The 16,122-nt window shown below is 47.3% G+C and overlaps 1 protein-coding gene across 1 annotated transcript in view; it reads right to left on the bottom strand.

Moving 5' to 3' along the window:
• Nucleotides 1-13,927, bottom strand: part of PARVB (parvin beta) — a 50,728-nt gene extending 36,801 nt beyond the window's left edge. The window contains exon 1 of the mRNA XM_063308281.1: nucleotides 13,765-13,927. Coding sequence (XP_063164351.1) covers nucleotides 13,765-13,876 — 112 coding nt within the window. The 5' untranslated portion in view covers nucleotides 13,877-13,927. The remainder of the gene's footprint in view (nucleotides 1-13,764) is intronic.
• Between the last annotated feature and the right edge of the window lie 2,195 nt (nucleotides 13,928-16,122).

The raw sequence follows: 16,122 nt of genomic DNA, 5'->3' as shown, positions 1-16,122 counted from the left end.
CACAAGAATGGCCATCAGACTGGAAAAAATCAACTTATATCCCCATACCAAAAAAGGGAAACACTAAAGAATGTTCAAACTATCGAACAGTGGCACTCATTTCACATGCCAGTAAGGTAATGCTCAAGATCCTGCAAGGTAGACTTCAGCAATTCATGGAGCGAGAATTGCCAGATGTACAAGCTGGGTTTAGAAAAGGCAGAGGAACTAGGGACCAAATTGCCAATATCTGATGGATAATGGAAAAAGCCAGGGAGTTTCAGAAAAATATCTATTTCTGTTTTATTGACTATTCTAAAGCCTTTGACTGTGTGGACCATAATAAATTGTGGCAAGTTCTTAGTGGTATGGGGATACCAAGTCATATTGTCTGCCTCCTGAAGAATCTGTATAACGACCAAGTAGCAACAGTAAGAACAGACCACGGAACAACGGACAGGTTTAAGATTGGGAAAGGAGCACGGCAGGGCTGTATACTCTCACCCTACCTATTCAACTTGTACGCAGAACACATCATGTGACAAGCTGGGCTTGAGGAATCCAAGGCTGGAGTTAAAATCGCTCGAAGAAACATTAACAATCTCAGATATGCAGATGATACCACCTTGATGGCTGAAAGCGAAGAGGAACTGAGGAGCCTTATGATGAAGGTGAAAGAAGAAAGTGCAAAAGCTGGCTTGCAGCTAAACCTCAAAAAAACCAAGATTATGGCAACCAGCTTGATTGAGAACTGGCAAATAGAGGGAGAAAACGTAGAGGCAGTGAAAGACTTTGTATTTCTAGGTGCAAAGATTACTGCAGATGCTGACTGCAGTCAGGAAATCAGAAGACGCTTAATCCTTGGGAGAAGAGCAATGACAAATCTCGATAAAATAGTTAAGAGCAGAGACATCACACTGACAACAAAGGTCCGCATAGTTAAAGCAATGGTGTTCCCCGTAGTAACATATGGCTGCGAGAGCTGGACCATAAGGAAGGCTGAGAGAAGGAAGATCAATGCTTTTGAACTGTGGTGTTGGAGGAAAATTCTGAGAGTGCCTTGGACTGCCAGAAGATCAAACCAGTCCATCCTCCAGGAAATAAAGCCAGACTGCTCTCTTGAGGGAATGATATTAAAGGCAAAACTGAAATACTTTGGCCACATAATGAGAAGACAGGACACCCTGGAGAAGATGCTGATGCCAGGGAGAGTGGAGGGCAAAAGGAAGAGGGGCCGACCAAGGGCAAGGTGGATGGATGGTATTCTAGAGGTGACGGACTCGTCCCTGGGGGAGCTGGGGGTGTTGACGACCGACAGGAAGCTTTGGCGTGGGCTGGTCCATGAAGTCACGAAGAGTCGGAAGCGACTGAACGAATAAACAACAAACTGCACTTAACTGTACAGGCCCAATAAATAAAACTACTCTTGCTAATCAAGAAACTAAACCAAACTTCAGTCCAAAATGGTATCACCTACTGAATAGTGCAGAATGGAAATGCAGCAATTGGCTCTACTGGTAAATAGTGAGTAATTCAAGGCTGGACTGCGAAGGAAAATTCTACTTATTGAGACCTGTTTTCACACATCTCCTTTCTCTGTCATGCCTTAGATCAGCGTTTCTCAGCCTTGGCAAGTTTAAGACGCGTGGACTTCAATTTGCAGAATTCCCTTCCCTTGTCAAAGTGGCCACTCTACCACTTCAAGCTGGGGGTTCCTTGCACATCCGCCCATCCATCTAATTACTCCTGAATTGTCAATTAAGAACCACAGAGCCTCACAAAAGCTGTTAAGTAAAGGTAAAGGTTTCCCTTGACGTAAAGTCCAGTCGTGTCCGACTCTAGGGGGCGGTGCTCATCTCCGTTTCTAAGCCTTGGAGCCGGCGTTGTCATAGACACTTCCGGGTCATGTGGCCAGCATGACTCACGGAACGCCGTTACCTTCCCGCCGAAGCGGTACCTATTGATCTACTCACATTGGCATGTTTTCGAACTGCTAGGTGAGCAGGAGCTGGGACGAGCAACGGGAGCTCACCCCGCCGCGCGGTTTCGAACCGCCGACCTTCCGATCGGCAGCTCAGCGGTTTAACCCGCAGCGCCACCGCGTCCCGTTCACAAAAGCTGTTAACAGGAGGGAAATCTTAGGGAAATTTTCTGGTGCTACCAAACACCAAAACGTTACAGAGGGAGCAAAATGCAAGTCATAGTTAAGGAAGTCAAAGTAGAGATTCCCATCCTTGCCCAATCCCCATCTGCAATCTTTTCTCCCAAGGGTGAACAAGGCAACACAATCAACCACACCCTTATGCCCACACGGAGCAGCCATGCAAAACTTACTGTTGTGTTGGCAGCATTATTGCTGGGCACCAAGTGATGCACCCACCCCCCATTCATTGCAAACCCACTGGCTCCTCACATGTCAACTCAAATTTAAAAGGTGCAGTTACACGACTTTTTAAGAAATATAAATGCAAACAACGCATTTATGAATGGAATGTGAAAGTACCAAAATGAAGAAAAATATTCTAGATAAGGGAAGGATAAGCAAGGAGTCTGCATTTAGCTCCTCTAGATCTTCAGTGTCTTTCAAAATGCAAGCACAACAACTTTGTACAAATATTTACAGTGACAATTAATAAGAATCAAGGATAACACTAAATAACACTGAACTGTATTTGCAAATACCAAGGTCCATCCATGGACAATTTTATAGACAAGCTCTGATAATCAGAATTTTTCTTCTTATCAAGAGCCCTACAATGAGACCTCCTTTGAAAAGAAGAAGCATTTATTTCAAATATAATCTTCTGTGAGGCCCCACTAATATGGCACTTTGGAGGAAAAAGCTAAAGAAGCTGAAAGCTGAAAAAAAGAGGGGAAAAAAAGAGAAAACTATGCAAGGCCTTGAGAAACAAATTCAGTTACTTTAAAATTGGAACAGTATCTCAATCAATGAGAACATGCCAAAATGTTAACGTTTTTGCTACCCCATCTTTTCGCTGTATCTTTTAAACATTCCACTGGATCAAAACACTTCCGCTTATTGTTCCTTGGAATCCTTCCCTGGGGCCAAGCCTGCTGCAGACTGGATATATTATAATTATTAGTAGTAGTAGTAAAGGTTACACCTGTAGAAAAATATTGATTTAAAATCCCTGGTATATCAGAAAGAAGGAATTCACAGTGTCAGAATTATGCAGACTCCTGGTGCCAAACCATTCTATGTCTGATGCTGATAACTTCAGGAATGCTGAAGAAAAAACATCTATGTTGATTTTAAAAAAAGGTTTTTAAAAATATAAAGCTGCATTTAGTCTAAACTCAACTCACAGGAGTTCATGAACTCCTTGTCCATGGAGTTTCTGCGACAACACGACAGAAGTGATTTGACACGGCTTTCTTCTAGGATGGCTTTTCAACTGAGATGTTTTTTCTAGCCTCCCACCCTAAAATTTCCCAGTGGTCTTCCATCCAAGCCCTACCCAGATCCAACCCAGCTTAATTTTTCAGTTCAGACAGGTTGCTGCCACCTGCACTATATCAGTGTATATATAACAAACACTAGATGAGGTAAGAAGGAAAGAAAAAAGGAAATCGTTGTGGCAATCTTTTTATTTGCTAAGCTTGAAAAAAATCTGGAAAAAACACATTCCTCAAATCTTTTGCTCTTCTTTGCATTTAGAACCAAGTTGGAGAAACAATAACCCCGGGGCCAAGTTGTTTCCTACCTTGGCACAATTTTTTAAGGGTGTAGACAGGAGTGTCTGTAGGATATGGTCAAAAAAGTCAAGCTGGTGGCCATAGCAGTGAGATTGAAGCTCTGCCTCGTATCACACAAAAAGGAGCCTGAGTTTTGATCCCATTGTGGCCACCAGCTTGACTTTTTTGACCACACCCTGCAGACACCTCTATGTGCAGATAAAATGATTTGAATAACCCTTAAAGCATTTGATTTTAGTGTTGATCTAATTTATTATAGCCTATAACACTCACTCACTCACTCTTTATTTATTTATTTATTTATTAATTATAGCCTATAACTGTAGTCAGTGATTTACACTGTGTTAATTGGGTATTATTAATTTAAACAGCAATGTTCAGTTTTTCCTTTAAAAAATTGATGAGACACATTTTATAACGAGTAACTAATAATGTTGAAAAACTGTTATTTTTCCTGACATTTCAGATCCCATGTTTACTTGTTTACCTTGTATCTTACTATTTGTATGTTAGTCTTTTATTCTTTTTACATGTCTTTGATCCTTCATGGTTCATAACCTTTTGTAATTCTTTTTTAATTAAAAAAAAAGCAGCTGGTGCTTTCAGGAGGCCCACAAGTCAAAGGTAAGAGAGGTCCATTGTTTCCAAATTAAACAGGGATTTCTCTTATCATCTGCTTGATCGGGGGAAGGAACGAATAAATGGGCAGGAATGAAATTTCCCATCTCAAAGCTGGGTTGAAGTAAGAAGGGCTAAAAGCCAGAACAAAGCAAAGAATGGAAATGCTGTGCACTCTCCAAATAATGCTTTTGGTAAACAGTGTATTCAGAATAGGCCAGACGATCTTGAACAGACCTTTGGACCAAAGGGGTATTTTGTGCCCTCTACGAAAAAGCTCACTAGCCCTTTTTTCAATATTTTAATTCAAACATCTAGAGAACCCTAAGAAAAGTTAATCTGGCCAACACTACCAGCAAGTCCATGAGACAGGGCAAATGCAGTCTCCTGAGAGATGTTCCTTTGGAAAACAGCTGATAATTCTAATGTGAAATTATCCACATTTCATACAAACTTGGAGATTGGCCAAACCTAACTGATTTTTCACCCAGAACATGTTCCTGAGCTTTTCGTTGGGTGCCGGATGCTCCTATTTGAGGTCCTTCTGGGCATAAAAGATCTACTTTTATTTATTTTATTTATTTATTTATTAAATTTTGCCACCGCCCATCTCCCCCCCAAAGGAGGGACTCTGGGTGGTTTACAATAGCGATAAAAGCATTAAAATATCATAAACATAAATATCAAATACAATATAAGACATAAATATAGTATAAAATCCAAATGACGATGATAATTAAAATACAGCTCGTATATATCTAAAGGGCCATTTTAGGGCACCAGCCATCTCCAGGAGTGATTACTTCCCTCCCCACCCCAGGCAAGGTGGCAAAACCAGGTCTTCAGTTGTTTTCAAGAAACTTGAAAGAAATGGGTCAGAGGAATCTGGCAGCACCTTTTCCGGCCACTGTAACACATTTTATGAAAGGTTCATACCACGCCCAGTCGCTATTCCTGTCTGTAGCTCTGTACTACTCCCTTCATGACTTCATGAGTCTCAACTAGATTCAGTTATTTTGGAAAAAAACCATTTCTTTAGAACAGTGTTTCTCAACCTTGGCAACTTTAAGACGTGTGGACTTCAACTCCCAGAATTCCCCAGCCAGCCATGCTGGCTGGGGAATTCTGGGAGTTGAAGTTCACACATCTTAAAGTTGCCAAGGTTGAGAAACGCTCCTTTAGAAAATAAACAGAGGGACATAATGCTACTAATACAGACCATTTATTTCCAAGTTAAAGAATGGAAAACCAAACAATTCAGATGAGATCCACTCAGAGGAGATGGGTGGTGAAAAAATTTGATAAATAAATAAATAAATAGACTAAGTAGCCAAAAAGCTTCACCGTGGAGTCGCAGTCCACAAAACCTGCAGATAGTGGTTGTGGGTGCAGCATGAAATACCTGGAAAGTGGGAACTCAACTTTTGCTGAACGGGTTCGCTTAATGGGCAAGCATTCAGTTTTTAGGTAAGGAAACCACCCACAACATTTTTCTCTTCTCTAGTTCATCAGTGAAAGCGTTTTCATCCACGCGCAGTCCTCCCAGTTCACCCAAAGCCTTCTGCTTGATGAGCCAAACCAAAAACAATCCCAGCCCATCCTGGAAACAAATTCAACGGACAACACCATCTGCTCAAGGCCTCCGCTGGGTTTCTCTCCCCCCCCCACCACAACACCCCATAAGGGAAATACCAGAGACGATGCTTTCCAGAAGACTAAGGAAAAGACATTTCCTATTATGTGAGGAACTGCAAAACAATTTCCACCGTGCACATGGGCCAGGAAACGGTGGGAGACCACAGTCAGGGGCCACAAGAAACAAATGCAGGAATTCAGCCTCCCAGGTGGGTAGACAAGAGGGGGCTGCTGGCCGTAGCCCTTCATCACCACCACTGAATGCAAGAGGCTGCCAAAATCTGAGGGATCAGGTGGAAACATCTCCCAACTTTTTGAAGGCTCCCTGGGGGCTCTTTGCCCTTAAAATCACCCTCCCTTGGCCTGGACTCAGGGCAAATTTTGGCTGTACCATCTTGGAGTGCTGGAGGGACACCAACAGGCCGCTGCCTTCCCAGAAGGAAGGATTCCTTGTAGGATCAACTGGATCACCTGCAAAGCAGCCGAACGCCCTGCCTGCCACAGCACAGCCATCGAAAGCACCCCTCTCGGCCCGGCACCTTCCAATCCAGGAAGCAGGAGAGGAGAGGAACCCCCAAGAAGGGGGGCATGATGCTCGGGCCTCCACACCCCAAAAGCAGCGTCCGAGCAGCATTTATCCTGAGTGTTTAATGCAATGGAAAAAGTGTGTCTCCGCTATCAGTAGTTTGTAAAGCTTTCCCTGTCTCCTGCCAGCACCCCCTGATGTTGTCATGTGTGGGAGCGCACATGGGAGCATCTGTCAAGGGGGGGAGCCAGATCAGAGACCCCCCCCTTCACAGCTGGATTGCAAATTCGCTGATCTGGCATTCGGAGCAAGCCCCTTGAATTAAACCGTAGCTGAGTGTGCAGCATTTCACCACTGGAGAAAAGAAGATCTTTTGCTCTTTGGAAAAGGGAAGATGAAAGGAAGCGCTGTGGGCCAGGAGGCCTGAGGGAAGGTCCTTCCTTTGATCCACACTTGGCAACCAAATGGCCTCCTCTGATCCTGGATCTCAGGAATCCTGAACCCCGCGGGACATTCTCCTGAATCAGCCGGTCTGGAACTAAGCTCCCCAGGCTGCATTTTTCACTTGGCTCCTCTTAGTGAGAGCAGCAAAGCAATCCTGGGAAAGGTCTGTTTCCCTGTGGGGGTGTAACTGATAGGTCCCACATACACATACACATAAGCATCACGCACACACACATGTACACTTCAGGTGACCTTTTCCACTTTGAATGCAAGGCGTTGCAGGGCCTATGATTAAAGCGTTTGTGGTGGTGTTTCTCAAGCTTGGCCGCTTGAAGATGGGTGGACTTCAACTTCCCCAGCTGGCTGGGGAATTCTGGGAACTGAAGTCCACCCATCTTCAAGCGGCCAAGCTTGAGACATACTGATTTACGGTGTTTTAAGCTTTAAGCTTAGATGGAGTCTGAACCTGCCATCCCTGAAATGAAGTTTGAAGGGATTGATTTCACCAACGTTCACAAGAAGCTGCTCCGCTTCCCTTCCCACTTTGTGCAACAGCCTCAAGGCCAGGAATGTTCTGATCAGCTCAGCAATCAAAACGGTATCAACGAACGGAAGTGACCGTTGGATTTCCTGACGGCCATACGAGAAACACGATGAGAAATAACAGCCTCCTGTTATACCCGTTTAGAAGCTAAGGGCAAGGAGGTAAAAGTTCCCTCAGTCATCCGTGCTGTGGTTCTTTGCAATCATTTCTGGTCCATTCTTCCAAAGTCTACAATCTCCCCATTTGGCAGAAATGCTGATCCAAAACACTGAAATTTTGCTGTAACAGTGAATCTCAACCCTGCGGACCCACAGACATGAAGTTTTCCTGGCAATGTTATGGAAGTGGTTGGCCATTGACTTCCTCCAGGATGTTTCTGACTTCCAAATTTACAGCCTAGGATCTCCTAGTGGTCCCCCATCCAGTACTATACAGGTCCAAGCCTGCTTAGCTCTTTGAGAACAGCCAAGTCCCAGTAAGTATAAAAACGCTGAAGTTCATAACTAGCCATTTTAACTTGACATAAAGCCGCTTCTGTCCTTCTACCACCTGGTTTTTCTCGACAATAAGCATTTCAGCATTGCAGTTGGCAACCCCATGGCACGGAAGAGTTCATTTTAGTGCAGCACAGCTGTTTTATGAACCACATATCCAACTTCTAACCTATTAGACTAATTGTATTCTGATCTGGAGCTCTGTGCTTTGCAGGGCTGGCAGTGACAACTGCCCTCATAGACTTTCTGGTGCTCAGCCAAGCCTGTGGCATCCAAATCGCCACACCATCGAGGTGACACGATGACGCACCCCGAAAACAGCGACCGTGGCCCCAGAAACTGATGGCCAGCCAGTATCCTTCCTGTGAGAGAGGGGGTCAGCGGGAAGTCTTCACCCTGGGGGCTGGGGGAGGCATGAGAGGCTTGGGAAGAATGGCAGAGGTCTAAAACAGTGTTTCCTAACCTTGGCAACTTTAAGACGTGTGGACTTCAACTCCCAGAATTCCTCAGCCAGCACAGCTTAAAGTTGGTAAGGTTGAAAAACACTGGTATAGAAGAACACTGTCTTTATAAAGCAAATCCAATGCAGAATTTAATTTTAACTGGAAAACATTTTTGGATTCAATCTTATCCCTGGAATTGTACCACACCCAAAAGTGGGATTTTAGAGCCTATATTTTCACTTAATGTATGATTTAGAGTATTAGTGGAATGCATCATCCTCTATGATTTTCTTTCAGTCATCTGAACAATGTTAAGCGAGCATTTTTTTGCTTAAAACTTAACAAGGACATGTGGATTTTGACTAAAAAATGAACAGGAAATATAATACTACAAGCTTCTAATGATGCGCTGGAATAGATTAGTTTTTTACTTTCATGCTGTTCAGATTTCTTGCTTATCCGTCCATTTTTCTCTATCTGTATCTGATTTACAGTTGTAATCGAAATTATTCAGCCCCCACTGCAAATCAGGTTGCTTGTCAAAATGTACAGACTTCCAGCTGTTTGCAGTGAGCAAATCAAACAAAAGCAATTGAAACAGCTCAACACAACGAATGCTTCAAGTGGTGTTCCCAAAATCAACCGAAAATGCAACTTATAATGACTTCTCCGGTCTCAAAATTATTCAACCCCTTCATGGCAAGCATCTTCAGTACTTAGCAGAACATCCTTTTGCTGTTATGACCTGCTGCAAATGAGATGCATAGCCAGACACCAGCTTCTGGCAGTGTTCCTGAGGAATCGTAGCCCATTCCTCATGAGCAATGGCCTCCAGTTCAGTCATATTCTTGGGTTTGCGTGCTGCAACCGCCTTCTTCAAATCCCACCAGAGATTTTCTATGGGGTTCAAGTCAGGTGACTGTGATGGCCACTGTAGAACCTTCCAGGACTTCTTCTGCATCCAAGCCTTAGTGGAATTTGAGGTATGCCTGGGACCATTGTCCTGCTGGAAGGTCCAGTGACGCCCAAGCTTCAGCTTCCTTACAGACGGCATGACGTTTTCTCCTAGGATTTCCTGATACTTCAGTGACTCCATCTTGTCATCCACACGCTGCAGGTTTCCAGTGCCAGAGGATGCAAAGCAGCCCCAGAGCATCACCGAGCCACTACCATGCTTAACTGTAGGCAGAGTGTTCTTTTCAGCATATGCTCCATTCTTTTTCCTCCAGACATACCACTGATCCATCGGGCCGAAAAGTTCCAGTTTTCTTTCATCGCTCCACAGAACAGAATCCCCAAACTTCTGTGGCTTACTGATATGACTTTGGGCATATTGGAGCTGACTTTTCTTGTGCTTTTGGGTCAGCGGTGGTGTACGTCTTGGAGTTCTGGCATGGGAACCTTCTGTGTTTAGTGCGCGCCTTACTGCTCACTGAAACCTCAGTGCCTGTTGCCACCAAGACTTGCTGCAGGTCTTTGCAGTCACTCGAGGATTTCTCTCCACCTGCCTTCTCAGAAATCTGGCTGCAGCCACTGACAGCTTCCTTTTTCTGCCCCATCCAGGCAGAGTCACCGCTCTGTCCTTGAACTTTGAACTTGCAAACTGTGCTTCCAACGGTGTCTCTAGGATCATTCAGGGCCTTTGCTATCTTTTTGTGTCCTGTTCCTTGTTTTGGACCATTCTTTTGACTCAGCCAGACTGTATTTCTAACGTGCAGTCCAACGTGACACTCCACAGACCCCCAGCCAGTTCGGGTATTTCACGTGTTCCAGCTCAACCGCATCCGGTGCAACTACTGAAGCCCCTGATTAGTTGCATCAGGTGTGCTTGAGACAACACCTGTTTTGCCTACTGCATGTGTGCTGTTGTGACGGATTCTATTCAGGGGGTTGAATGATTTTGAGCCTGGAGAAGTCATTCTAAGTTGCATTTTCAGTTGACTTTGGGGACACCACTTGAAGCATTCGTTGTGTTGAGCTATTTCAATTGCTTTTGAAACAGCTGAAAGTCTGTACATTTTGACAATCAACCTGAATTGCAATGGGGGCTGAATAATTTCGATTATAACTGTAGATACCTCTGTTGCGTACATTTCTTATCCTCTTTTAAAATATATCATAAAGAAATAGGGGAAAAGGAGGCAAAATGGGTGTCATCACCCTTGCACATGCTTCAGGGTCCTGTATCAGCCTGGACCCCTCAAAATGGGGGGGTTCCTCACCCAGCTGGGCAAAGTCTACTGAGGCGCTCGAGCAAAGACGGCCCACCCCGGCCTGTGGTGAGATGACAGACGTACTAAGTGCAGAATTCCCATTTGCATCACTGCGGCTTGGGGTGGACGCTGTGGGTACCCGTTTAGCTGGCTGCAGGTCAGACTCAAGGCAGTATCTGCAGGGGGTGGCCAAAACTGGCAAGATGGCAGCCACAACGGTGCCAACGAAGCTCTGCCTGCTTTTATGTGTGTGGTATTGAAACCCCACAGGGATGTGAACCCCTGAGCATCAGCCAGGGCATCTCCATGGAGAAAGGATGCAGCAGGTGGCAGAACACAGCTGTCGCCCTTCGTGGTAAGCCAGGTGAGGCAACAAAATATGCAAGCACTGCGGGAACTCTACTTTATTGTTGTGGGGTATAATAACAGGATCTTGAAAACCTGGTAGAGTTTCTCTCTCACTTTTCTTATACCCACAAGAATCCAGGTACGCCAATCCTGAGTTTTTCCCTCACCACCTCCTCTCTTTCGAGGCTAAGCTATTGTTTATGTAACTGCCCTTAATTCCTTTCTTCAAGGTTATCTTGTTCTCCTCTGCACTAGCTGAACTCGGTGCGCTTGGAAGCCCAGCAGAGTGAAGCTTTGTTAGTACTTGGATGGGGGACCACCAGGGGATCTTGGGTCTGTTGGTGAGATTAGGAAGACAAAGAGGAGGCATCCTAGAAGGCTGGAGGCTGAACAGGGAAGTCAAAACAACATCCCAGGAAATGCCAGTGGCAAATCACTTCCGTATCGGTGGATGGTTGCTAAAGTTTACACTCCTTGGTTGACCAGGCAGCAGAACGTCAATCAGCTCACTGCCAACCCTCCTCAGCAGCAGTGAAGACAGTCACAGCCTGATGTGGAAACTATTTTGAAAGCCTGGGGGTGAAAATGGGGGCTATGTGGCACTGCCCTTAAATGGCTTTTTGAAGGACCAAGAGTGGAGTGCCCTTAGGACTTATATTTTATATTTTTTGTGCTTTCCAGTCAGTCTTGACTCCTGGCAACTGCCTGGAGAAGCACTTGCAATTGTCTTGGCAGCTTTTTCAGAACCGGTTTGCCCTGCCCTTCTCTCTGGGCTGAGAGGAGAGTGGAGGACTGGTCCAAAGTCCCCCAGTGGGCTTGGCGCCCAGGACAGGACTAGAACTGGCTCTCTGCAAGATCCATCGGGCAAGTAGCTCCAAAACTGCATTGCTAGGAGAAAACCAGCACAGTTTTCCTCATTTCGGAATCCCCACGCCAGGAAGGGTCTCACCCAACAAGGTCCCTCTGCAGTGCAGCCAGAAAAGGCAGAGGCGCTGTGCCAGGGGAATGGGCAGAGCATGGACCGGCCCTGCTTCGGTGCAATCACCTTCACCCCAGCGAAACGATCCAGAACCCAGGCGTGAAAGCTTTCCTACCATGAAAATTCATTGATGCAGTGCCTGGCCAACCTTGGCAGCTAAGCAGGGTGAGGCTGGGTTAGTCCTTGGATGGGAGACCACCAGAAAATGGCCAGAAAGTTTTAAAAAACAAAACAAAACAAAACACCCAGTTGATGGCAACGACAAACCAATTCTACACAGTTGCCAAGAAAACTTCATGGACATGTCCACAAAGCTGACATTCACTGGAGAGAGCTTTGCTCTTCCAAATTATGCCAGTCTTTAATACTCAGATTGGTTTTAAAATGTTAACATTAATCCATAAATGGATCCATATCTTTTCTTACTGTTTTTCCCCCATCTCTGGGCAAGGAAATGAACACTAGTCGGCACATAGCTTGGCTGATCTCAAAAAGCTCAGCAGGATTGGATCCGCTTATTACTTGGACAAGAGACCACTAAGAGATCTCAGAACTGCAAGCAAAAATCATCCTGAAAAAAGACAAACCGGTTTCAATTTGCTGCCGCTGATGCAACACCAAGATAAATACACAGACATATTAAATCCCTATGGAGCTCAACTCAGAGGGACCAAGATAAAAAGGACTCTGGCATAAAAAGGGGTTGGACTAGAAGACCTCCGAGGTCCCTTCCAACCCTAGGTTTCTACGATTCCTACTGCCAGTCAGCTTATGAGTCTCTAAAAAGCAAAAGCAACTGCTCTGGAGCTCATTCTAGTGTTACAGAACTCATAACTACGTTCCCATTTTGCAACCTAGTTGATTGCACACCACAAAAACTCCCACAGTTCAGCTAACCCTTTCTCCAGCTTGGGGACACGAGGGCCAGGGATCATCCCATTCAGTGAGTCCCTGCTTAATTCTCACCCTCGCTGATGGACTCTTGGTCTCCATTTTCTTCTGCAGCATCAGTAAATCCAGCATCTGGTTACTGGGGCAGCAGAGACCTAACTAGTTCACTTAAATTTCAAATATACAGCCAAGTATTTTGAAAATGACCATCATTATCTCATATGCATAAACTCAGGTATCTTAACAACAACCTTGTATGGTAGGACAGCATTACCGATCCTGCCTAACAGCAAAGCAAAACTCAAGTGAGATTTCAGTCGGGCGCGTCTATATAAGTACATAAATAATGTAAACCAGCAGGCTGAGCAATAAGGCCCCCCAGGACCATTTTGCACCAGCCAAATCAAGCTGGCTACGACAATTCCCAAGTAACTGGAAATGCGGAGAAGGGAAATGGAAGGAAGAGATCAAGCCGGGTGTTCTAAGGCTTCGGTCCTATTCACATCTATTACCCCGGGGGAATTTACCGGCGAGTAGATGCGCTCCCGGCACTCTCAGGGAGCGGAGGCAATACACCGCGCTTGGTGCCTCAGCTGCGTTCGCACAACATGCCCAGCCCGGGCAGCGGCGCTCACCTGGCTAGGGGCTGGGGTTGTTTGCGGGGAAGCCACGGGCGGTCTCGGGGTCATCGCGGCGCGTTTCCTCCCGACCCAGAAACCGGACCGACGCCGGGCTCGCGCGCGCCCCCGCCCGCCCCGGCGTTCTGCCCAGCGGGGCCCCCGACCTCTCGCGCGGCCCGGGCGGGCGAGGCTTCCCGGCGGCTGAGCCCGGGCCGCCTCCCCCTGGCCAGGCGACCGGCGGCGAGGGCGCACGAGAAGCGAGCCGGCCGCGCCCGGGGCTGCGGAGGAGGCGCGCCCCCGCCCGGCCACTCACCCTCCTTGGCTTTCTTCTTCCTGCCCAGCGTCCCTCCGAGCTTCCCCAGGAAAGACTCGTCCTTCCTCATCCGATGGGGCCGCAGGGTGGGCGAGCGCACGGGGGAGGACATCGCGGCGCCGGCCCGGCTCCGCTCGGCTGGCTGGGCTGGGCTGGGCTGGGCTGGGCTGGGCGGACGGGACGGCTACATGGAGCGGCGGGCTCCGACGCCTCCTGGCCGCTTCAGCCGCCCGCCGGCGGGACGAGCGCAGGAAAGCCGCCGCGGGGCCGCGCTGCCCGGCTCCGTTCACAGCGCCCTGCTATGGCGGGGAAGTCCGCTCGCGGGCAGGGCAGACCCGGCGGGCGGAGCGAGCGAGCGAGGCGCCTCCGCTCGGCTCGGCGGCGGGACGGGCAGGCGAGACCCGCGGCGTGGCGCGGAGGAGGCGCCCGTCCCGGCGCTCGCGGCTGGGCTGCTGGACGGACGGGGCGCCCCTTTCCAGGAAGGGACCCTTGCCCCGCCCCCGCCGCTTCCCTCCCAGCCCGGCCCTGAAGGCGGACAAAGGCTTCCCGGCTTGTTCTTCGGGTCCCGCGGGGCTGAAGACGACTCCGAGCTGCAGCAGGGGGAGGGGCTGCTGGGGGCTTCCTGGCTGGGCTAAGCGTGGAATTGAGAATGGCCAAGGCACCACCAGGAGATCTCCGGGCTGTAGGCTAGACTAGGGAGACAAAGAAGGCAGCCATGGGAAACCGCTGGGGCTGAGAAAAGGGGACCTCGCCAGGAGTTCAACTGGCATTATTGTAAAATCAGGAGTCTGGTGGCCCTTTTTCCGCTAAAAGATTTTAAAATGTTTGAGCTAGAAAAGGGGCGACCAGACTTTTTTTTTTTTTGCTATCATGGACTAACATCAAGTTTACATCCTAATGGCCAGAAGTGGTCACAATCTGTATCTCCAATAAGGAAATAACCAGAGAGAACCAAGGCTTTAGCGATCACAGGAAGAAGGTGCCTCTGAACATCCATGCTCACCCACGCTCTTCGCCACAGGGTCAGCTTCTGCTTTAAGCTGCAGAAGAATGCGAGGACCATGATTCTCCTGCCCACATGCAGAGTAAAATTGAGCAAAGCCAGCAGAAATTAAGAGGCTGCTGGAATCACAGCATTGCAGATGGGGATCCCACCCGTTGCCCTTCTTTGGTGAGACTTTTCATTAAATGGCGCTGCATCCCACATAAAGTCCTGCCTTTGTGTGGTCTCAAGGGATGTTGTAGGGCTCCATGTATGCAACATCTTCAACTTACAAATATACAGTGTGTGTGAGATACAGATACATACATACATAAACATACAACAGCTGTGTATTTGTGTATAGGCTGCACAGTGCTTGGTTTCAATCTCCAAAAAGTCCTTCAGAGTGTATAGGAACACGCTTGTTGCCCCTGTCCACACCTTAAAGCAGGGATTCTCAACCTTAACACTTTAAGATGTGTGGACTTCTGGCTGGGAAATTCTGGGAGTTGAAGTCCACACATCTTAAAGCGGCTGAGGTTGAGAAACCCTGCCTCAAGGCAATATACATGTTGTAATCAAACCTAAACAGTTGTCATGTAATTTCTAGCAAGCAGTTCTGCTTTTTAAAGCCTCTTCTGGTCAGAGAGAAAGACCCTATTTGCATACGACCTTCCTGTTTTTTTCTGGTAGGTGGATATGCGCTTCCTGTGTCCGGAAGAGGAGTCTGACTCTGGCAGGCAACCCTGTCCTGAGACAGGTGGAGGAGCAGCAGCAGCAGCAGCAGCCTCAGATCTGTCTCGGGGGCAAGAACTGACTCCACCAAAGGGTCCTATGCATTGAATCAAAAGACGATGATGATACACCCTAGAGTAGTCGTCTTCCTCTGGACCACACTGAGCGGGCTCCTGCCGTATGTCCTGCAGGCAGTGCTTCCAGTTTTGCCAAATAATTTCTGGAAAGCCACCAGGCAGACTGGTGTGGCCTAGGCAGGAACGGAGCCGCCAATTCTGCATTTCCCCAGAAAATACCAATTTCCTATCTTCCATTCAGAAGGCTACCGAAGCTTACTCAAGGTCATCATCTGCATTTGCTAAGGGAGTAAGAGGAAGCCATCATTCTCAGAAAGAGCTGTTCAAAGGCAGAAGAGAAAAAATAGTAATTTGTCCCTGGAGTCACCTGACTGATGCAAAATTCCAGGACAGCAGCCCCCACGAAAATCCGTTCTTGTGAAGGCTTATTTAGAAGGAAGAGGGCTCACGTACAGGTGCCATTCCCAGGGAGAACGGGCACTACAGCCAGCAAGACACTTCATCATTTAAGCAAGAGCCTCAAACAGAACGTGGAACTGGCAACCAGTGAGGCTGCTCTATTGT

Source organism: Candoia aspera, chromosome 7 (assembly GCF_035149785.1).
Source record: "Candoia aspera isolate rCanAsp1 chromosome 7, rCanAsp1.hap2, whole genome shotgun sequence".
Lineage (NCBI taxonomy): Eukaryota > Metazoa > Chordata > Lepidosauria > Squamata > Boidae > Candoia > Candoia aspera.
This window is presented reverse-complemented; position numbering and strand designations above follow the sequence as displayed.